General features: G+C 47.5%; 2 protein-coding genes across 4 annotated transcripts; both read right to left on the minus strand.

Moving 5' to 3' along the window:
* Nucleotides 1-4,224: 4,224 nt before the first annotated feature.
* On the minus strand, nucleotides 4,225-9,689 carry arf2b (ADP-ribosylation factor 2b). Of its 2 annotated transcripts, none has more exons than XM_056430088.1 (5): nucleotides 9,584-9,689; nucleotides 8,011-8,168; nucleotides 7,499-7,609; nucleotides 6,170-6,294; nucleotides 4,225-5,978 (listed from the first exon to the last, which is right to left on the minus strand). In XM_056430088.1, the coding sequence occupies exons 2-5, from the start codon at nucleotides 8,156-8,158 to the stop codon at nucleotides 5,817-5,819; spliced, it is 546 nt and encodes a 181-aa protein (XP_056286063.1). In that variant the 5' UTR covers nucleotides 8,159-8,168; nucleotides 9,584-9,689; the 3' UTR covers nucleotides 4,225-5,816. The 2 variants fall into 2 exon arrangements, with proteins under 2 accessions (XP_056286063.1, XP_056286062.1); XM_056430087.1 differs by lacking the exon at nucleotides 9,584-9,689 and adding an exon at nucleotides 9,356-9,462.
* Nucleotides 9,690-11,285: 1,596 nt separating this feature from the next.
* On the minus strand, nucleotides 11,286-22,060 carry LOC130204111 (mitogen-activated protein kinase kinase kinase 14-like). 2 transcript variants are annotated; one of them, XM_056430637.1, is made up of 15 exons: nucleotides 21,759-22,060; nucleotides 20,385-20,660; nucleotides 19,898-19,973; nucleotides 18,556-19,243; nucleotides 17,071-17,205; nucleotides 16,860-16,989; nucleotides 16,645-16,773; nucleotides 16,131-16,235; nucleotides 15,245-15,408; nucleotides 15,006-15,156; nucleotides 13,690-14,220; nucleotides 13,488-13,582; nucleotides 13,283-13,403; nucleotides 13,098-13,198; nucleotides 11,286-12,420 (listed from the first exon to the last, which is right to left on the minus strand). In XM_056430637.1, exons 2-15 carry the CDS (start codon nucleotides 20,473-20,475, stop codon nucleotides 12,259-12,261), a joined length of 2,679 nt encoding a protein of 892 aa, XP_056286612.1. In that variant the 5' UTR covers nucleotides 20,476-20,660; nucleotides 21,759-22,060; the 3' UTR covers nucleotides 11,286-12,258. The 2 variants fall into 2 exon arrangements, with proteins under 2 accessions (XP_056286612.1, XP_056286611.1); XM_056430636.1 differs by having other exon boundaries at nucleotides 15,245-15,411.
* Nucleotides 22,061-22,427: the final 367 nt, after the last annotated feature.

A 22,427-nucleotide genomic window follows, 5' to 3' on the forward strand; every position in this document is an offset into this window, starting at 1 on the left:
GTCCTGGTCTTGTTAGACCTTAGTGCTGCATTCGACACCATTGACCATGACATCCTGTTACAGAGACTGGAGCAGTCGATTGGCATTTCAGGCACGGCACTAATTTGGTTTAAATCCTATTTATCAGATCGATCTCAGTTTGTATTTGTAAAGCGATGCGCCTCGATAACCACCAACGTTAATCACGGAGTTCCACAAGGTTCTGTGCTTGGACCAATTTTATTTACCTTATACATGCTCCCTTTGGGCAATATTATCAGGAAACACTCCATAAACTTTCATTGTTATGCAGATGACACTCAACTATATTTATCGATAAAACCAGAGGAGAGCAACCAACTCTGTAAAATTCAAGCATGTCTTAAAGACATAAAAACATGGATGACCTGCAACTTCTTGATGTTAAACTCAGACAAAACCAAGTAATTTTAATCGGCCCTGAGCACCTCAGAGATCAATTATCTGGTGATGTGGATTCTGTAGACGGCATTGCCCTGGCATCCAACACCACTGTAAAGAATCTTGGCGTTATCTTTGATGGGACTTGTCCTTTAACTCCACGTAAAGCAAATCTCAAGGACTGCATTCTTTCATCTACGTAATATTTCAAAAATCAGGCACATCTTGTCTCAAAAGATGCAGAAAAATTGGTTCAGCGTTCGTTACTTGAGACTGGATTACTGCAACTCCTTATTAGCAGGCTGCTCTAATAAATCTCTTAGGTCCCTCAGTTGATCCAGAATGCTGCAGCTCGTGTTCTCACTAAAACTAAGAAAAGAGATCACATCACTCCTGCACTAGCTGCTCTGCACTGGCTCCCAGTAAAATCAAGAATCACTTTTAAAATTCTTCTCTTAACCTACAAAGCCTTGATTGGTGATGCACCATCATATCTTAAGGAGCTTGTCGTACCATATTGCCCCACTAGAGAGCTACGCTCACTAAATGCGGGACTACTTGTAGTTCCTAGAGTCTTAAAAAGTAGAATGGGAGCCAGAGCCTTTAGTTATCAAGCTCCTCTTTTATGGAACCAGCTTCCAATTTCAGTCCGGGAGGCAGACAGTCACCTCGTTTAAAAGTAGACTTAAGACCTTCCTCTTTGACAGAGCTTATAGCTGCCGGGGGACGTTTTAGGATGCACTGAGTACCTATCTCCTCTTTTTTCTCTCCTTAAGGATGAATTTTCATCTCTCAATCACACGTTACTAACTCTGCTTTCTCCCCGGAAGTCCTTTTGACTTTACGTCTCATGGGGTCATCGGACCCTATGAGACGGCATAGATCCTATCTGCCTGATGGATCGTCTGGGTCGTGGAATTCCTGCTCATGACTACGCCACTGTCCTGTTGAGACTCCGCCCACTCCTCCTCCCCACCGCCATCTGCCTGATGGATCGAGGAGCTCTCCATCGTGGAATATGCCTACTATGAACTATTCATACACTGTCATATTCATTGAATGTATTTTAACTCTAAATCTGTCCTTCTGTACACATGACATCTATTGCATCTGTCCATCCTGGAGAGGGATCCTCCTCTGTTGCTCTCCTCCAGGTTTCTTCCTTTTTCCCCTGAAGGGTTATTTGGGAGTTTTTCCTGGTCCGATGTGAGGTTTTGGGGCAGGGATGTCTATGTGTACAGATTGTAAAGCACTCTGAGACAAATTTGTAATTTGTGAAATTGGGCTATACAAATAAACTGAATTGAACACTTCTTTCTTCAAACTATGACATCATAGAGGAGGAAATGCTTCTTTCTTCACACTATGACATCATAGAGGAGGAAACACTTCTTTCTTCACTCCATGACATCACGTGGGAGTAAACTTCCTTCTAATCTCAGTTTTATTACTTGATTCTCAACAGAAACTTTTCGGCTCGTCGGACGACTTTCGGCCTGAAGTCGAGTCACCAGCTGACTCATAGCCAGTGTGTGTGTGTGTGTGTGTGTGTGTGGCCTCCTACCCGTTCTTGGCGATGCGGATGGGCTTGGAGCGCTGGCCGGATGAGGAGCCGGCCAGCAGAGGGGTGAGCGTGGAGCTGCCAGACCCCGCCCCCTGAGGGTTGTCGAACACTTCCTCCTCCCAGCTGCCGGCCACCTCCATCATGTCTGCCGCGGGGGGGGGCGGAGCCCGCTTCGCCGCCTTGGCACCACCCGACTGAGCCGTCCTGGTGAGCGAAACACAGACCCGGCTATAAACACACGGATGGAGGAACACAGGAGTGTGTTTCCTCAATTCAGGAGTGGAGAAGAAAAGAGAAATGTTATTCAGAGTCTTCATCACACATTTTATATTAGTAAAGATCAAAGAGTTTGACGTCGAATGTTACATCAGGATAAATCATTAAAAGTCAGCAAAGCATCAAAAATACAAATTATGATTTACCTTCAGCCAGGTCTCACTTTCACCGAGCAGAGCCTGAACGCATCACGCAACTGAAGCAACACTTATATTATAAAGCGTTTTAAAACTGTATTAAATAATACATTACATCACTAAGCTCTATAATTAAACACGTTGTTGTTTTTAAATCACATGCTACACTAGTGAGTCACAGCTTCTGGAGGAAACACGCGACACGTTTTATATTCAGACAATACATCGCGTGCGCGCGCGTGTGAATCCAGTTCGGCGGCATCTGGCTGGCTGCGCGCCACCAGAATCCATTTCCAGACGTCACCGTCCAGCTGGAGGAACACGTGACGCAACGATGACGTAGCGGGCCGTTTCACGAAGAAACGGAAATAAAATCAGCCGCAAGTTAAATAATTAACTCCAGATTGATCGTTGGAGAAAAAGCCCCGGATGTAATTACGGACTCAAACTGTTGAGCTCTTTAGAGTCACAAATTCCCAAAGTTACGGCCGACTAAACTAATAAACCAAATAAAGAGGTTCATCCTCAACGTGGAAAACAATTAAATCAAAAACGTCAATTAAGTCCTAAAGCGACAAAAATATAAAGTTAATCATCTAGTTAATTATCTGGTGACAATCTAAATACAACGTGTGAAAATAACTCATTAAAATCCACCTGAACCGTCACTGGGAAGACATGTACACTTAATTAACTTTATAATGCATATTATTATACCAGCTCCGGGGGTCAACAGGTGGACCAGACCACTTACTGCAGGTGGACCGGACCACCCTGCAGGTGGACCAGACCCCCTCCAGCAGGTGGACCGGACCCGCCTGCAGGTGGACCGGACCCCCTCCAGCAGGTGGACCGGACCCCCTCCAGCAGGTGGACCGGACCCGCCTGCAGGTGGACCAGACCCCCTCCAGCAGGTGGACCGGACCCCCTCCAGCAGGTGGACCGGACCCCCTCCCGCGGGCCTCTCTAGAAGTAAAGAGGTGACTTCCTCTCTCCGTGACGCGCCGTCGACGCTGAGCCGCCCCAACAGACTCGAGACTAGCTTCGACATCTCTCCTGTGAACGAGGTCCTCGCGCTGCTGGCTGCTGTCACCTGGGGGGGAGGAGAAGTTACCTGTGAGCGGGTCCGGGCCGGGGGCCCTCTTTTCAGCTGTCCGCCATCGCGCTGATCACAACAGGTGGTGGTGGTGATGTCGTCACAGCCTCGCGCGCTGCCTCTCCGGACAGGACACCAAGCCGCCAACAATTACTACCTGAGTGGAGGGGGCGGGGCCAGCGCGCACACCTGACCTACAGGCCACGCCCCCTCCACTCCACTCCCTGACCGAAACAGTCTGCACGGTTTAAATATAGGTGTGCGTGCGTGCGCGTGGGCGTGTACAACTTCCGGGTTTGTTATTTTCATGTACTCTTGTTACAGGTACATTTACTAAAGTACCGCCCTCAGGTACTTGTTTTCGAAGTATATATATAATATATATACATATACATAATTATAAATAAATATATTCATAAATATGTATTTATAAATATATTATAAATATATAAATTAATATTTATTTTTGTTCTGCACTTTATGTATTTAATAAACTTTCTACTGGATATTTTTACAAATTCTGATTAATAATACAAAATAATCATCACATTAGTGAAATCCTCTTCGTCTCCATCTAGTGGCTGAATCTGGTTTTTATTTTTTCTTAAACCAGAATTAGCTTCTTATTGAATTACCTCAGTATAAATTTGAATATTTGTGTGGGAGTCGAGGTACATATGAGGAACCTGAGTATTCCAGCTCTCCATCATCTCGAGGACGAGTCGTCTGGAGGAATGAAACACGTCGACATGTTGGATCAAATCATGTTTATTAATGTGTTCAGGAAATCCCCACAAACAGTTTACAGGGGAACGTTACAGATTTACAATCATTCTCGACAGAAGTGCCAGCTTAACCCCCGCGCTTCGTTTACGACACCGAGAACGCCGGCCGAAGCGCCCGCTCCTCCTCCACCTCCTCCCAGCTGGTCTCCTCCTGGAGGAGCGGCGCTGCAGCGTTCAGTTCGAGAGCCTTCATATTTGGTGCCGATCCTTCACCTTTCAGCCCGACAGGAAACGGCTGGATGCCTTTTTCTCAGATTTTCAAAGTAAAACCGCCAACCGTTGGTGAGAAAATCCTCGCCGGGCCCGACCCGGGACTCACTCATTTACAGGATTTGTCGTACTGCTCAAAAAAAAATGCATTTGGTTCAGCAGTCATAAGTACAAATAGAAACGCTCAAACTAGTGACAGAGGAAATAAACAACAAACACAGGTAACGTCTCGTAAAGGAGCGTGAAGCTCTGGGATGGTCGGGAGGTCGTGAAATGCCCTTCACCTGCTTTTAGTCGCAATGGTTCGTTGGACCGATGGTCGACTCGAAAAAACATCTAATTTAAATCAGGAGAATTAAATGTTAATTTCCCCTAAAAAAAATTCCACAAGAATTGCATAAAGTCTCAGATTCTATTTAATTAGTTTTTAATCGTTGGCTTGCTTTGTGCTTCAGTCTCACCTGCTGGGGGGGAGGGGGGTGGGAGGGGCAGGGGGGGGGGATAGTGTTCATTGGAGAACCATTGCTAAGAATAAACTGTTATATTCCAATATAATAATAATAATAAAACAAACAGCATGATTTTCAAATGACACCAGAATGATCGAGGATGGGCGTTTGTTGTTGTTGTTTGTCCTTTTTCCTGTTTTTTGATTTGCTTCGACCTGATACAGGTTAAGATGCAACAGACTGAATCTCTTACTGGTGGGTTTGAGGGTTCAAAATCAAAAAAAGGAGTTTTAAAATGAACATTTAGCAGTCAGTCTACATCAGGTGAACATTTCTAGTTAACATAGATATATATATACTACAGGGACCCTTGCTCTTTCTTTGCCGTATGAAAACCATGCTTCCCCTGGAAAGAAAGGGTGGGGGAGGGAGGGCGGGCGGGGGTTGCGGGGGGGCGTGCAAGACTTGGAGGGGGGGGGGCTGAGGGGGACAGAGGCTGAGTTTGGTGGATGGAGAAAACCAGACTGCTGATTCCACAGGAGGTGTAAAAGGCACGCCAGGGTTACTCCCAATCCCAGCCAACATACACAGCCTTCACACACACACACTCACTGAACACACACACACACACGCAGCACAGGCTACAGCCCCGAGAGTACTGACGAGGGCAGGAGGGAGGGAGGGGATGAAAGAAGTTCTTGAAAGAAAGAGCTGGGGTTGTAGATTTGTGTGTGTGTGTGTGTGGGGGGGGGGTAGATGGGAGCTAAAGGGAGGTGGCGGTAAAGAGCGGGTGGGGGGTGGGGGGCCTGGGTCCGGTGCTGCCGCTGTGTTGAAACAGAGAAATAAACAACAAACAAAACAAAAAACAAGAGAACCGAGTCAAAAAGCGGCTGGAATGGATCATTTCTGGTTCTTCAGCTGGTTGGAGAGCCAGTCCAGGCCCTCGTACAGCCCGTCCCCGCTGGTGGCGCAGGTGGCCTGGATGTACCAGTTGCGCTGGCGCAGGGCGTGCAGGCCCAGCTTGTCTGTGATCTCGGCGGCGTTCATCGCGTTGGGGAGATCCTGGAGGAGGAGACAGACGGTCACGACGGACCGGGAAGTCCAAACGCTCGGCCTCCATCGAGCGGGCCGATGCTAACGGCTACCGCTAACCGCGTGCATCACAAGACGCCGATTAAAACGCGCGTCTTCATCCGCGAGGCTCAAGAGGTTCCCGTGTCGGCGGTGTGAGGAAACGGGAAACGGCGCCTCACCTGTTTATTTGCGAAAACGAGCAGCACGGCGTCTCTGAGCTCGTCCTCGGCGAGCATTCTGGAGAGCTCCTCCCTCGCCTCGTTCACGCGCTCCCGGTCGTTGCTGTCCACCACGAAGATGAGCCCTGCGGTCAGAGGCAAAGACGGAAGGGATGAGCGGAACCATTTGGCCGTTTCCCCTCGGATTCAAACCCGTCACTTTGTCCCCTTGATCATTCCTGGACACATTGTTCACGTCGCTCAACGAGTCTTTGACGGGGAAAAGAAGTGCAAGAGTTTGGGTATTATGCTGAAAAACTGGATATTTAAACTGCTCAGAGGTGTCGAGTGTAAACAGAATAAACTACCCGTCTCTGACGTGAGACGCGTTGTCCTCTAGGAAGTTCAGAACACACCAACACGTCCTCACTGAAAGCCTCAGTTATGGTTGTCATTGTATTTTTAAGGTTTTTAATCTCTAAACTGCAAGAGAATACAACAGGTATCTCACTTATTGTGCACGGGTTCTCTTTGCTGCTTCTTGGGACCAATCAGAGTCAAGAAAGGTCCAAACAGAATCTCATTGGTTGTTAAGAGGCGTTCAGGACACGTGGTTCTTCTGTATTCCCCACTTCTGAACCCCCATGAAAGATTATTATGGACATTATTTAGCACTTCAGCCAAAGATTAAGATCTTGTTTTCATTGAATATCTGGTGACAGTATTTCAAGAGAAAACTTAATAAAACTATTGCTTTTTATTTATTATCCTTTTAACTCAACTTGTGACCTCAGATTCATATTTAGGTTGTCATATTTTACCAGCTGTGTATAAATATGCTGTGGAAACAACAATATATTCTGCAGCATGGCATGTAGTTTTCTAAAAATCTATTTTTGTGCATTATTAATGCTGCTGTAGATAGCCGTCGTCACCAAAGGATTCACACGTTGAGTTTCACACTTGGCTCATCAAGCGTGTGGATGGCGACGCTCGCTGCAGCGCGATGTTCGCCCGGTGCGTTCGAGGGAAACGGGGAGAAGCTAAAGCCAAAAGGCGCCTCGGTGGAGCCGCTCAATCGGCTGGAATCACAGCCGAGTTCTGCAGGAACTAGAACCGCGAAGCAACACGCCGTTCAGTGGCCGTGCAGCCGGGCTGCGTCACCAGGAGGAAACAGCGAGAGCTTCTCCACAGCGTGACGCCTCCGGCCTCCGGCCAGGAACAATGGGCCTGAGTCACTGGTTGACTAATTTTAGCTGATTGTTTCTGCACCGACGAGGCCACCTATAGGCGGGAGTGGTCACCGACACGGCTGCATGCTCGAGCGCTGCCCCCCCCCCCCCTCCTCACCTTGAGTGTTCTGGAAGTAGTGGCGCCACAGCGGCCTGATTTTGTCCTGACCGCCCACGTCCCACACCGTGAAGCTGATGTTCTTGTATTCTACAGTTTCAACATTAAAACCTGGACAGAAGAAGAGACACGGGTGAGAAATAACTCGTCTGAAAGTGGCAGGCATTAAAGAGTATCCAGTCAACCAGCTTTATTCAAACTAATTAAATGTAAGAAAGATAATGTCGACCTCTAGTTCAAAGTAGTTCATGATAAACAGGTCTGCGTAAGAACTCTCGTGTTTCAATGGCCATCCAACAACAGAATCTTGTGTGACTTGTGTATTTTATCAGCTAGTTCCGGATCTATGTCATAACTTTGGGAGGATTTCACTTGTACAGCGGATTGTGTAAAAAAACATCTTTACAGTCCAGTAAATAGGGAAGTCTTGGTATCGCTCCCAAACTTGAATATCACTTTGACAACATATCCAAATCTTCATAAAGAACCCAGAACAACAGCAGCAGACGTACCGATGGTGGGGATGGTGGTGACGATCTCTCCGAGCTTCAGTTTGTAGAGGATGGTTGTTTTTCCAGCAGCATCGAGCCCGACCATAAGAATCCTCATCTCCTTTTTGCCAAACAGGCCTTTGAATAAGTTTGTGAATACATTCCCCATGGTGACGGAGCTGTGGAGAGAAGGAGCCGGGTTAGAGGAGGAAGACCAGGAGCATGGAACACCATGGGGACCAGGCAGACCCGTCGCCGCTCTCCACGACGATAAATAAACAAAAGTAACTTGAATTCCCGGTTACTTTGTTGATTCAGATCATTAAAGAGAAAGACAAATAAACCAATACAATAGGATAATCCATCTATGCGATTCAGCTACCCAGCAGGATTACAACTAAAGTGGTGACCATCAATACAATTTATTTAAAATGGGTCATTTTGAGTACTTTTGGTAATTAAAGTATATATATATTCACGCGAATACTTTTACGCAAGTAAGATGCTGAATTTAGGATTTATAACAGAGTATTTTTAAACTGTATTGTTACGTATACTCAGGTAAAATACTGCAGGTTGATGACAGCTGAATATTCGACCGAATAAAAGGATGCGAGTGGTTTTAGTCCGAGTGGAGTTGTGTTCCGTCGGAGTAAAGCCGATGCAGAATATGCCTGAAAGGGTTGAGGCAGAATGCCAATATATGACCATCCTAAATGTCTTATCAAGTAACCGTCAAGATAAACAAATATATATATTTCAATCACACTCGTCGCCCTTAAAAACAGCGTCGCGAACAGCCCGTTAAACCACAGATGCGCTAAAACATTACTACATTTATTTTAGCGTCGTCCCATGATTTAACTCCTTATAATAGACTTTTAATACGTTTTTTAAAGCATTTTTTAAAACGATAAACTTACAACCGTCTCTTAACTCGCTGGTCGAGAGACGGGGACGCGATGTCACGCCGGAGAAACGCGTGAAACGCGGCGGAGGGACGCGGACGGCCGGCGAACCGGAGCCGATAAGAGAAGGCCCGTTCCAGCTGGCGGACGAGGGCGGTCACGAGACGACGACCGGGGCCACACCGGCCGCGGGCCAGACCCGCGGGCGAACCCGGTAACAGCCGTTGACAGCTCGCCGGTACTACGGTTATGAAAAAAGAGAGAAGGCGAAGCAGATTAACGCCGCGAAGGGCGGATGCTCTGGGCTCGTTAGCTCCGGAGCTAGCCGCCGCGACGCAGGACTTCCGCGGACGTTAAAAAGGGGGCGAGAAAAAAGGGGGGAAAGGCAGATTTAACGGCGACGCGTTTAACGTCGACACGCTCGGTCCGTTTCGTGTACCGTGTTTTCGTTAAATCACCTCTCTTGTAATCCGTCCGGTTGACAGGAGAAAAAAAACGGGAACCTGCTTTGACGTTCGGCGCCGTCCGGAGAGCTAAGCTAACTGCCGCGTCACAGCGACGGCTGAGAACAGCGTGACGTCGGGCGAGCCGCCGCGCAGCGAGCCGTTCGCGCGCCTCGGCAGTCGGTCCGCGCGACGCGACTGTTTTTTAAGCCGAAGAGCAGCGCGTTTGCGCTGGGTAGTTACCTTTTTTCAGAAAGACAGCTTCTCGATCTTTCCGTTATCTTTTCACTGTCACTCCAAAATGGCGTCTTGCGCAACCGGGGAGACGCCGGCGTACTGGGGGGCCACTTCCCACTACGGAACCTGCGCCAATCACAGCGCGGCTGGCTCGCCCGACGACCCGCCCCCTGTTGTCCCGCCGTCCAATCACAGCGTCGGCTGATCCCCTGCGCTCATCCAGGCGTCTCAATGCACAAAATGTCGAGGAAGTGAGCCGCACACACACATGCTCAAGTTTCACACTCGGTGCATTAAAACAAGAGCTTTTCATACGACCCCCCGTCTGACTGGACTCTGAGTGCGTTAGGTGATCATACCTGCGGCTTGAGGAAATGTTACAGGTGTATTGTTTCTCGTGAATGCCTCTGAGGGCCAAAGGTATGTGCAGAGGTGTTGTCGTAGCGTCAGGCCCGGAGTTCAACCGGAGACCGCAGTGAGACTGGCCTCCTGCACACGGCCCTGCAGTATTTTTATGACACTCTATACTTCTACATCATCTCATTTTACTGGACTACATCTCAGGTTCACATTGCACTTCATACTGTACTCAGGTACACATTGTACTTTATACTGTACTCAGGTACACATTGTACTTTATACTGTACTCAGGTACACATTGTACTTTACTGTACTTCATCTCAGGTACACATTATTTTCATCTCCTTCCTGAGTTGATGTTGAACATTTTTAATAAACTGAAGGATGAAGTTTTTCTTCTTCTACTTCTTTCTTTTCTACTTCTTCTTCGACTCCTTCTCCTTCTTTTCCTTCATTTTCTCATTGTTCTCCTTCTTTTTCTCCTTCTTCTTCTTCTCCTTCTCCTCCTCCTTCTTTTCCTTCTTCTATTTGTTCTTCTCCTTTTTCTTCTTCTCATTCTTCTTCTTCTCCTCCTTTTTCAGATAAATAAACCTTATGGATGTAAAATATATCAACACAAAGCCGACCAGCAGCATTTATTCCTAAATAATAAATATGTATAAATGTGAAGCCCCTTGAGACACATTTCTAACCCATTGATATTCAATTATAATTCAAATGAACTTCAAACTCTTGTTGAACTACAACGAGCCTCAGAGTGCAGCTGGTGGAAGAAGTGTTTAAATATTAACTCTGTGGAGCTGCATGACCTCCACGTCCTCCACATGAAGGAGAGACGGACACATCGGGAGGAACAGAGTGCACAAACCAACAAATAAAATCAAGCCTCTAATATTTGTTTAAATATTTTATGTATTTTATTTATATCTGTAAATACACATATATATATATATATATATATTATATATATATGTGTATACATATATATATATATATTTGTAAACTTCTTCCACAAAGCTGGGACTAAAAACTCTGGTGTGTAAATACAGATCTGTTTACATAGGATGGCCAAAAATAGTAGAATTTAAATATATAAGTCCCCTTAAGTTATATAAACTCAAATAAATGAAATAACCAAACAGATTCCAGACTGGCCCTCACAGCTGGATGAACGTCTGTAATCATTGATAGTTCCTCAGAGTTAAAGCACAGCGCGTGCCGAGGTGAAGCCGTGAGTCTGCGTCATGTGACCGGGTCACGTGATCCCCATGTGACGTCACACGGATTTTCTTTGTGCTGCTTTCTTTATGAGTGTTGTAAACTGTAGGCCGACGGAAAAACAAGCCTCTGAGTTTTATTGAAAACAGTTTTATTAAGATAGAAAATGTCAGTATTGATCAAGTATTACAGTGTTGAGGGCTCATGTAATATTACAGTTATTCGCTGTTTTTAGGCAGCTTCGCTCTTAACAGCATTTTAAAAGGGCACCGAGGATTATGACACATTTAACAGATTACAGAGGAAACAAAGAGAACTGAAAGTAAGATAAACATAAAAACACCTTCACAAAGAGAAAATCAGTTTTAAAATCACACGTCGCTGATTAAATCCCCACTCAAATGTTATTACCCAAAAGCACCAGCTGTCCTATTTTATATTTATATAAATAATATATTTAAATGAAAAAAAGTATTCATAAAAAATAATATGTATATTATTTTTGTTCTAAATAATAAAAATAAAAAAATAAAATATATATTATTTTTTATGGACAAATAAATGATTTTTATAAACAATTGTATTTATATCTAATTTGTTTTTTTAATGAATAATAATATTATTTATATTTAAATATATATATATATATATATATGTATAAATAAATATACAAACTGTCCCCCGGATGAGTGCTGAGATGGAAGCTAAGCTAACCGCAGCTCAGACCTGAGGCTACTCCACTACCCAGCATGCTCCTGGCTGTCTCGAAGCAGCGGGAGGTCTGTGACTGTTGCAGAGACCTGGATCCATCGTGGTCCAGGATCAAGGACTATAGACTCTGTTTACATCATGATGTTGTTCCTCTAAAGTCAAACATGATGCACAATGTTTTTCCTCATGTTGAGTTTATAATATGAAGTCGTCTGCCATATTATCTGACTGTAGAATAGATTTTCAGAAGATGCTCTTCAGGAATAAATGCTCCACGAGTCATTGCGTATTTATACATATGTTTATACTACCAGTCTTATCAGCTCATCAGCACGTATCAGCAATCGATTACTAAATTAGTGCAAAAAAACAAACAAATAACATTTTTTCCCTCATTCTCGGAGTTCCAGCTTGCCGTCGGTGACTCTCCACCTCCAGCGCTGACAGCGGTCCGGAGCGGGAACGCAGCGCAGCCACAGGCACGACTCTCGGATCTCCTGCTCAAAGGAAACCGTCTTCCTGTCCAGGGTCTCCAACGTGAAGGCTGTCGAGATCTGTAACGGCAGACCAGACTTTGGGTATCAAGTAGAGTCACTATATAGACTTCTATACAACCAGAGGCGTCGCCCCCTGGTGGTCAGGAGAGAGAATGCAGCTTTAACACATGAAACATACTTCTATACAACCAGAGGAGTCGCCCCCTGGTGGTCAGGAGAGAGAATGCAGCTTTAACACATGAAGCATAGACTTCTATACAACCAGAGGAGTCGCCCCCTGGCGGTCTGGAGAGAGAATGCATCTTTAACACATGAAGCATAGACTTATATACAACCAGAGGAGTCCCCTGGTGGTCAGGAGAGAGAATGCAGCTTTAACACATGAAGCATAGACTTCTATACAACCAGAGGAGTCGCCCCCTGGTGGTCAGGAGAGAGAATGCAGCTTTAACACATGAAGCATAGACTTCTATACAACCAGAGGAGTCGCCCGCTGGTAGTCATGAGAGAGAATGCTGCTGTAACATATGAAGCATAGACTTCTATACAACCAGAGGAGTCGCCCGCTGGTAGTCATGAGAGAGAATGCTGCTCTAACATATGAAGCATAGACTTCTATACAACCAGAGGACGATCTCTTATAACTTGTTCCAAGATAATCTTTAATAAACAGAAGAATAATCTTCTGGATTTAGCTGGATACCTGGAAACAATCAACGATGCGTGTCTCTTACCTGATCGCTAATCCCGATGGCGACATGTCCCACTTTGACCTGCCGACGTTCCCGGATCCTCAGACACTCGCCCCGCACGTTCTCAATCCAGATGTCAACACCTGCAGCGTCAGAGCGGTGAATGACATTAACAATGAGACACAACCAGAAGTCGAGCGGCGTATACCTGAGTGAGACGGTCTCACCTTCGAAGCAGTACGAGGAGGGCTGGTTGTCCGAGGCCAACCACTCTATGTGTCCGTCTGTGTGACTGTTGCTGGAGGAGAAGACTCCGGAGCTCAGGTCATCGGACGAATGATCGGACTCCTGAGAAAGAACACGCAGCGAACGTTTAGTTACTTCAGGGTTTAGATGTTTGAGTACAACACAACCGCGTCGAGGAACACGCACCTGTTCGGCGAGGGAGTCCGAGCAGCTGAAACAGGACGGGGGGTCGTCTCTGGGTTCGGGGGATGGGGTCTGCACTGTGGTGCCGATAGCCGCCTCTAGTGAGCGACAACGTAGCAGCGGTTTAGTACCCAGCAACATGCTGTCGCAGTAGAATAAAAGGTGGTGCGTCAGAAGTGATTCTGGTGGAGTTTGTTCGGCTCACCTTCTCGGAGGTCTTCCTGCTCTGGCTCGGATCCCCATGGACTGTCATTGGTCTGTTGGCCTTTTTTCAGCAGAGGGAAAATGCCTCGGAGGGCTCGGAGATACTCTGTAGACTCGGACGAGTCCCACTCTTCCTCCTCCTCCTCCTCTTCCTCTTCTTCCCAGTCCCCCTCGTAGTCCCTGTCACTCTTCGGCCACTTTCCCTGAACATGCTCCTCCTCGGCCATGTAAATATCGACCTCTGAGTCGGAGCCGGTGTCCCAGTAATCGTCCTGCAGCGGTTTAGGCCGGGACTCCCATTCCCTGGTGAGGGAGTCGGACTCTGCCTCAGAGTCTTGGTTCGAGTCTCCGTAGCCGGTGCTGTCCTCGTCCACTGCTGTCGTCCTCCAGGGGCTCACCCAGTACATCGTGGTCGATGGTTTCGTTGGATTGATCCCGGGTGACGGAGAGAAGGGCGTGTCCTCATTCCGGCTCTTGTCATTCTGCAGCTTCTCGCGGGCACTTTTCACGGACCGGGGGCTCAGACCTCCGACTGTGGAGCAAATGTACAGACCTCAGTGAAGCAGGAGACAACAGGATGGTATTGAGAATGTTTGGTTGTGGCACTGTTTTCATTCCGGAAAACAAGATAATTCTAAGATTTTGTTGACGATCGTGTCACAAGAAAACGTATTTTGGAGTGCCTCAAGGCACGATCCTGGGTCCTCTTTTACTTTCCCTATACCACGTTATTTACTGCCACTGTCTTTTATAATGGTTTCTCTTGAGGACACCCAGATACACCAACCCACAGACCGTGGTGTGCCTCACCTAAATATCTTGCCCTTAGTGTATTTCTGATTAATCAAGTTATTAAATGTGCGTAGTCTTGTTTTATCAGCTTAGTAACATTGCAAAGGCTCATTCTTTTGGTATACCTTAATTCGTGTAAATCACTTTTTACCTGCCTCATTCAAAAAGGTGAAGGCAGAGTGCACAACACTTTAACAGCTTTTACAGCTTTGCATGACCGGGCACCTTAATACTCCATACATTCAATATAATACCATGAATGTTGTTGGTATTTTTGGGCTGTGGTTTCCTGTTCTGGATGTGAAGTGTTTTCTACGAAAAGCAGTTAGTAATTTTGTTCTAGTATTGCTTGATATTCGTTCCCACACCAAGAGGTTTATGTTTCTATGGTACGGTTTGTTTTTCTGGTCGTCAGCAGGATTACGGAAAAACTACTTGGACAATGTTCAAGGTTCAAGGGTAGAAATAAAAACAGAATAAATAAATGCCATCATCAGATGATTCCTGAACATGCTGCACATCGACCTGCTCTCAGGGCCTTCGTGGTCTTCCTCCGGAGCTCCTTTGCCGACGCCCGTCTCCCCGGATCCTTCCGGAGTCCGGCCCTGAACACCTTGGCCGTGAAGTTGTTGCAGGTGGACGGCACCTCCCACAGAGGAGGCGGCTCGTTGACGATCTGACCGACGCACATGGCGGCAAAACGTGAGGAAAAGGACCTCGGTGCACATCTCGGTGTCTCCGCTCAAGGGAAGGACGGCGCTCACCTGGAGGCACAGCGGATGGGAGTAGTAGCGTATCCACGGGTGGCATCCGTTGAGCATGTGCAGGAGCATGCAGCAGCTGCTCCACACGTCCGCCGCGCCGCGTGGGCGATCCCCTCGAGCCACCTCGGGGGCCATGTGGGTCTCCGTGCCGGGGAAGGCGGCTCCTACTGCGACAGACTCCGAGGTCATGGTCTATTCAGCTGATCATGCTGCGGTTGTTTGTATGAACGACTGGTTTTACTGCTCCACCCTCACTGGGTCTGGTATGACCGCGAGCTTACGGTGGCTAATACGGATTAGCAAGCTTTAGGTTGTTATTGCTGTTTAACTTTAAACATTGTTGCACTCTATGTGCAAGTCATTTGTAATCAGGGTTTTAAACGTTCTCTTACAGCTGCTGGTTACTCTTAGTAAAAAATAAATGGGGGGGGGGGGATCTGATCAATGCTATATTTATAAAACGGTGTAAATAAAAGATCTTTGTCTTGTTTTGTAGTTATTTAAAGGCCCAGTGTTCATCATTTTGGGGTCTATTAGCAGACATGAAATATAATATTCATATCTACGTCTTCATGTACAATCATCTCGTTGTGTTTTCATTCGCTCCTTATATCTCCACAGGGAGCGTGTCCTCTTCCAGGACCACCACGTTTCTACAGCAGCCCAGAGTGGACAAACCCAACACTGAATCCAGAGGGAGCTTTTTCCTGTGTTTAGGTTACCTGAAGGCCACGCAGTCATCCAGCATGCGTAGAAAGGGAGGATAGGGGTCGCTAGATGGCCATAAATCCTCCACACTGAACCTCTCAAGGTAATTAATGTCACCAAGCCCAGTGGTGTGATCAATACACATCAATATCTAATGTGAAGTGTATCGCTGACTCACCCCTGAATGCGTCGGTTCTCCCTCCGTCGTCATCGGAAGTCTCTGAGAGACCAAAGTCACAGAGGAAGGCGTCTCTGCAGTCTGCAGACAGCAGCACGTTGTCCACTGGAAGGAAAGCAGAGAACACGTGGGATCAGCCGGACGGCTTGTTTTCACCATCGTCTTCTTCATGAGATCTGATCTGATGAGTTAATTAGATTTTGGTTGGCTGAGCGAGCCCCTTCCTCTTTAATCCCCTCAGCGGGGGGATTACTGAGGGGTCAGGGGTCAGTTCAGGATCAGGTGTCGACACCTTACTCGACTCTTATATAAAAAAATCAAAACTAAACAAGCTGAATCCAAGTGTCTGTATATCGACAATAAAGAAGCTTTTTAAGAAGGCCGCATGGACATAAAGAACTGGAATTGATAAGATTAAGATTAAAATACTCAAGCCCCTCATAGATTGCACCTGTGTCAGGGGATCTGTTGCCCTGAACCGTAAACATATATATCCAAAGTCTCAAGATCATACCTTTGACATCCAGGTGAAGGACATGCCTGTGGTGCAGGTGCTCTAGCGCCCCCAGTGCCTGGTGGAGGTAGTGCAGGGCCAAATCCTCGGGAAGGGAGTTCATCTCCTTCAGAAGTTGGGCCAGACATGCTGGAGAGGAAGTTTCCGGACAATTATTTCACTTTTAACAAGTGCAATCTGGGATCTGTGCTTTAAATGTATTTATTGTTGTTTACCTGGCTTCAGCTCCATGAAGAGCACGACGTTGAGGCCCTCCCTGACGGCCCCAAAGAGCTCCACCACCCGGGGGGAGTTGAGAGCGCTCCACGCGCTCACCTCCCGGCTGCTGAAGTGACCGAGTGGGACCTGAGAGGACCACCATGTCACGTCCTGAGGAGCGGCGGACATCTGGACTCGTGATAAACCACTCGCTCTCTCTCGCCTTACCCTCTTGGCGGCACATGTGAATCCGGTGCGTCGGTCCCGGACGCAGAAGACGTCGCCGTACGAGCCGCTGTGGATGTGGTGCAGGACGCGGTACTCCTCGCCCTCCCGGTACCGGCAGCCGCTCGGCTGAAGCTGCTGGAGGGGAAGAGGAAAAGAGAAAATCACAGACGAGTAAACCGGCACAGACACATTCCTGCTTCTACCGACAGTAGAAACTCAGACAGTAGAAACTCAGCTTCTCTCAACTCGGTGGAGCTCGTTGTAGACCTGACGTTGTGGTTTCACGTCCCCAACATGAAATGTTTTGTTTCTGTGAACTTCTGCTCGGCAACAGAGGCAGACACACCGTCACCTCGCCGAGAGTAGACTCAAGACTTTCCTCTACTGTACCTACTTTTCTACTTTTTGTGTTACGGTGTTGGTGTTCCGGTGTTGGTGTTACGGTGTTGGTGTTATGGTGTGTTAGTGTTGGTGTTAAGGTGTTGGTGGTATGGTGTGTTACAGTGTTGGTGTTACGGTGTTGGTGTTATGGTGTGTTACAGTGTTGGTGTTACGGTGTTGGTGTTATGGTGTTGGTGTTCCGGTGTGTTCCGGTGTTGGTGTTATGGTGTTGGTGTTCCGGTGTGTTAGTGTTGGTGTTATGGTGTGTTACAGTGTTGGTGTTACGGTGTGTTACAGTGTTGGTGTTACGGTGTTGGTGTAACGGTGTTGGTGTTTTGGTGTTACGGTGTTGGTGTTCCGGTGTGTTACGGTGTTGGTGTTATGGTGTGTTACAGTGTTGGTGTTATGGTGTGTTACAGTGTTGGTGTTACGGTGTTGGTGTTATGGTGTGTTACAGTGTTGGTGTTATGGTGTGTTACGGTGTTGGTGTTCCGGTGTTGGTGTTACGGTGTTTGTGTTGAGGTGTTGGTGTTACGGTGTTACGGTGTTGGTGTTCCGGTGTGTTACGGTGTTGGTGTTATGGTGTGTTACAGTGTTGGTGTTATGGTGTGTTACAGTGTTGGTGTTACGGTGTTGGTGTTATGGTGTGTTACAGTGTTGGTGTTATGGTGTGTTACGGTGTTGGTGTTACGGTGTTTGTGTTGAGGTGTTGGTGTTACGGTGTTGGTGTTCCGGTGTGTTCCGGTGTTGGTGTTATGGTGTTGGTGTTCCGGTGTGTTAGTGTTGGTGTTATGGTGTGTTACAGTGTTGGTGTTACGGTGTTGGTGTTATGGTGTGTTATGGTGTGTTACGGTGTTGGTGTAACGGTGTTGGTGTTATGGTGTTGGTGTTACGGTGTTGGTGTTCCGGTGTGTTACGGTGTTGGTGTTATGGTGTGTTACAGTGTTGGTGTTACGGTGTTGGTGTTATGGTGTGTTACGGTGTTGGTGTTCCGGTGTTGGTGTTACGGTGTTGGTGTTCCGGTGTGTTCCGGTGTTGGTGGACTACAGTGTGATGAAGGCGTGTGATTACACACGGTGCTCATGAGGTGGATGCTAGTCTCACGTGATGAAACACGAGTCCTTCGTTCAGCGGCGCGCTCTCCCAGCCGTCCGCCGACCGCTTCATCAGATCTCTGAAGAAAGATGAAGCGAAGATCCTCGGCCGCCGCGTCACCCGGCCTCTCAGGCCGCGCAGCAGCGTCTCCGTGTCATCCACACCGAAGGCCTCCGCGGGGCCGTGGGCGGAGCTTGAGTCTGAAACTCCCAGAGGGCTTTGCACACCCACCCCTGTGTAGTCTGTCTCCCAGGAGGAGGTGCAACCAGACACCTGCATCAGGTCAAAGGCTACGGCCGACGCTCCGGATCCCGAACCGTCCTCCGCGGCGCAGGACGAGTCCGACGAGTAAACCGACTCAGAGTTCTGGTTCGGGCTGCAGTCGGAGTCCGAGCCCGCCGGTCTGTAGCGGTCCTCCTCGGCTCCGGGGCTGCGGTCGGTGAACTGAGGAGGAGGCGGGATGATGTCGGCCGGGGACGACGCGGCCGACGACTCTCTGCTCGTGGACTTCAGCCAATCGAGCTCCTGCACCCAGAGGCCCTGGATGAGGGGAGGCCGGCCCCCCGCCCCGTGGCTCCGTCGGCCGGTTTTCCTGCGTTGTTTCCTCTGGAGCTGGTGGAGCGGGAGTTTGGCCACAACATCGATGTCCTCACCGTCCTCGGAGTCACTCAGGAGGGCGGCGTCCACGCTGAGAGACCTTTAGGCGATACAGAATACAACAGGTTCAGAGTACTGACGGTGATGGTTGAAGACTCAAATGCAGAGATCACACAAAACAAAAGAAGCAACTCCTCTGGTTGTATAGAAGTCTATGCTTCATGTGTTGAAGCTGCATTCTCTCTCCTGACCACCAGAGGGCAACTCCTCTGGTTGTATAGAAGTATATGCTTCATGTGTTGAAGCTGCATTCTCTCTCCTGACCACCAGAGGGCAACTCCTCTGGTTGTATAGAAGTATATGCTTCATGTGTTGAAGCTGCATTCTCTCTCCTGACCACCAGGGGGTGACATACATAAACATGAGTTTATGTCTCAGTCTCTAGTTTCAAGTCTTCTTCTATACAGCATGATGTCATCATTTAGTACTTTATGGTCATTGAGAGTCACACAGACCATAAAGCAGGGGACGCTTTAGGGGCGGGGCTACAGGTGATTGACAGGTCATTAGTCTCCTAGCCGATGGGGGAGGTCCAGTCGGTGAAACTAACTCGTTCCATCAGGTCTTTGACCAAAAGCTGGATTACTAAAAATATTTGAGCAGTTTTGAGTTTGATGTGAACAACTCTAAAGGTTTCCTGGTGTCGTTGTTCACAGAGCGATCTCCTCCCGGTGGGATCACAGAGGGATCGTACCTGAGCCTCTGGAGCAGCCGGGCGGGGCAGTGCAGGCTCTGAGTGTCGGTGGGGCTGAACTCCTGGAAGTCTTCTCCTGGAACAGAGACACGTTCAGCTCAGAGCAACTGAAGACACGTCAGCACGGCTGGAGGAGGAGGAGCTTCTGCTCTCACACTTCACGTCTACGACAGACACAACACACACCTGCTATTTCTTATCTTAGCAGCGTGTTGAAATGTCCTGACTTGCAGCCTCTGCAGTGGCGTAAGTTAAGCTTCAACAACCCCGGGTCCTACATGTCCCATAATGCACCTCACTAGCATCCCTTCATGCCCACTTTGGTGTGTTTCAGTGCACTCAAGGTGCACGCGCGTTAGCATCTGAAGCTAATGGTAGAAACGCTTCACGTCGAGGTTATACTCAAATATCTCTAAAGTCCATGAGACACATATGATTGATTATAGACGAGTGATTGGGGTCACGCGACGCTCATTGGTCCACGTACTCTCCGCCTGCGCCACGATGGAGACGCATTGGTTCTCCTCGGTGGCGTCCCGCCCCTCCGCGACCGCGTGATTGGCCGTGCCGCGGCGCATCACCCGGCTCAGGTGAGGGCCGATGGCCCGGACCAGCGAGTCCTCCTCCTCTTCCTCCTCGCGGCCTTGGCTGCTTTCCTCTTTGCCGAGGAGCGAGAGTCAGGATCCTCCGGTCACGATGACGAACGGCGTGTTGGAGTCGAACATCCGCGGGATGGCCATCTCGCCGCCGCCGAGCGCGAGAACTGAGAGGGCGGAGAAGAAGAAGAGATCAGCCTCCAGATGAGAGGAGAGAGAGAACTGAGGGTTAGAGACTCTGTTACCTCCATAAGAGGATGTATCGCTCAATACACGTGGAACACTCCTCTGGTTGTATAGAAGTCTATGCTTCATGTGTGTGAGCTGCATTCTCTCTCCTGACCACCAGGGGGCGACTCCTCTGGTTGTATAGAAGCCTATGCTTCATGTGTTAAAGCTGCATTCTCTCTCCTGACCACCAGGGGGCGACTCCTCTGGTTGTATAGAAGTCTGTGCTTCATGTGTTAACGCTGCATTATCTCTCCTGGCCACCAGGGGGCGACTCCTCTGGTTGTATAGAAGTCTGTGCTTCATGTGTTAACGCTGCATTCTCTCTCCTGACCACCAGGGGGCGACACATTGTATTTGTTTATCTCCTTGTCACCATGGCGATCCTCCAGCTGGTTGTCAGGAGGTGTTCAGTGTCTGTTGATAATATCAGACTCCTCTCCACCGGGAGCCGCCGGCATTCCGGCGGCGAGGCGTGAAGCACCGGACACCGGCGCTATAAATAGCGGCGTTCCTTCCACCAGCTGTCGGAGGCGCTCGCCATGTTGACAGCGAACACACCGTTCAAAACACAGGCTTCCCACGCAGAGCGGAGGCCCTGAAGGAGACGTGGGCTCTGGGTACTAACTGAGACCTCAACGGCTCTATAAGGTCAGAGCGTATAATAAATACACATGTCGGGGAAAGTCAAAATAAATAATAATGTCAAATATTAACGACTCAGACAATAAATAAAAACACTGATGAGATGACAACAATAAATAATATTAAATAAAAAGTCTACGTCATTAAACATTAAATACTAAAGGAAAGACGAAGATAAACCTTCATCATTCACAAAGCAAATAAATAAAGATTAATAGAAAATAAAATAAAAAATATAAATAAATAAATAACAAGAGTTACGTGGAACTAAAATAAAACCCCAAACAAGCTTTTGGAGACACGTGTTGACCCCATCCCAGTTACTGCCTCCTCCCATGATGCACCACTTCATCCACTTCCTGTCTGACCCGAACCCCAAAGAACACATTTACCTCAGAGAAGAGACGACGAGAAGAAGAAGAAGAAAGAGGAGAAGTGGAAGTGGAAGACGAAGACGAAGCCGACTGTCCTCCTCTCCGTCCTCGGTGTGAATGTCCACTGTGACCGGCTCTCTGCCCCTCGGCCTCTTCTGATTGGTCGACCATGTGTGTGAGTTATGAACTCTTAAACCTCAGTAACCCCGCCCCCTCAGCACACTCACACGTGTAACATTTAGTTAGTCGCTTTATAAATACAAAATGATGTTTTGAGTTAAACTTGTTTTTTATTTCTGATTATTTATGGATTTTTCTTTCTTGTTTAAAGCTGAGGTGAAACGTTGAGGAGCTGACGGACAGAAAGATAATGACAATTATTTTAATAGAAAGACATTTAATACTCGAATGTATACTTAAAAAAATTTAATAAAACATTTAATTTCGAATACAACCTTACATTAAACATACATTTAGTAAAACAAGTAAACTAAAATAATATTAATAATTTAAAAGCACATGTATTTTTCACCAACAATATTAATAAAAAGAAAAAAATGTAGTAGAGTGTGTGTGTGTGTGTGTGTGTGTGTGTGTGTGTGTGTGTGTCTCCCTGGCAACATCTGAATGGGCTCAGCGGACCAATCCTGGAGCTCCTCGCTGCTCAACATAGACGTGAGAAGATCT

This window comes from Pseudoliparis swirei, chromosome 13 (genome assembly GCF_029220125.1).
Source record: "Pseudoliparis swirei isolate HS2019 ecotype Mariana Trench chromosome 13, NWPU_hadal_v1, whole genome shotgun sequence".
Taxonomy (NCBI): domain Eukaryota; kingdom Metazoa; phylum Chordata; class Actinopteri; order Perciformes; family Liparidae; genus Pseudoliparis; species Pseudoliparis swirei.

Coding starts and splice junctions, on each gene's coding strand:
- arf2b (XM_056430088.1), bottom strand. CDS start 8,158: ATGGGGAATGTATTCACAAACTTATTCAAAGGCCTGTTTGGCAAAAAG. Junction 7,610..8,010: donor CACCACCATCCCCACCATCG/GTACGTCTGCTG, acceptor TCTTCTGTCCAG/GTTTTAATGTTGAAACTGTA. Junction 6,295..7,498: donor CTACTTCCAGAACACTCAAG/GTGAGGAGGGGG, acceptor CTCTGACCGCAG/GGCTCATCTTCGTGGTGGAC.
- LOC130204111 (XM_056430636.1), bottom strand. CDS start 20,475: ATGCGCCGCGGCACGGCCAATCACGCGGTCGCGGAGGGGCGGGACGCC. Junction 16,236..16,644: donor CCTTCACCTGGATGTCAAAG/GTATGATCTTGA, acceptor CTTTCCTTCCAG/TGGACAACGTGCTGCTGTCT. Junction 13,404..13,487: donor CGGACTCCCTCGCCGAACAG/GTGCGTGTTCCT, acceptor GTTCTTTCTCAG/GAGTCCGATCATTCGTCCGA.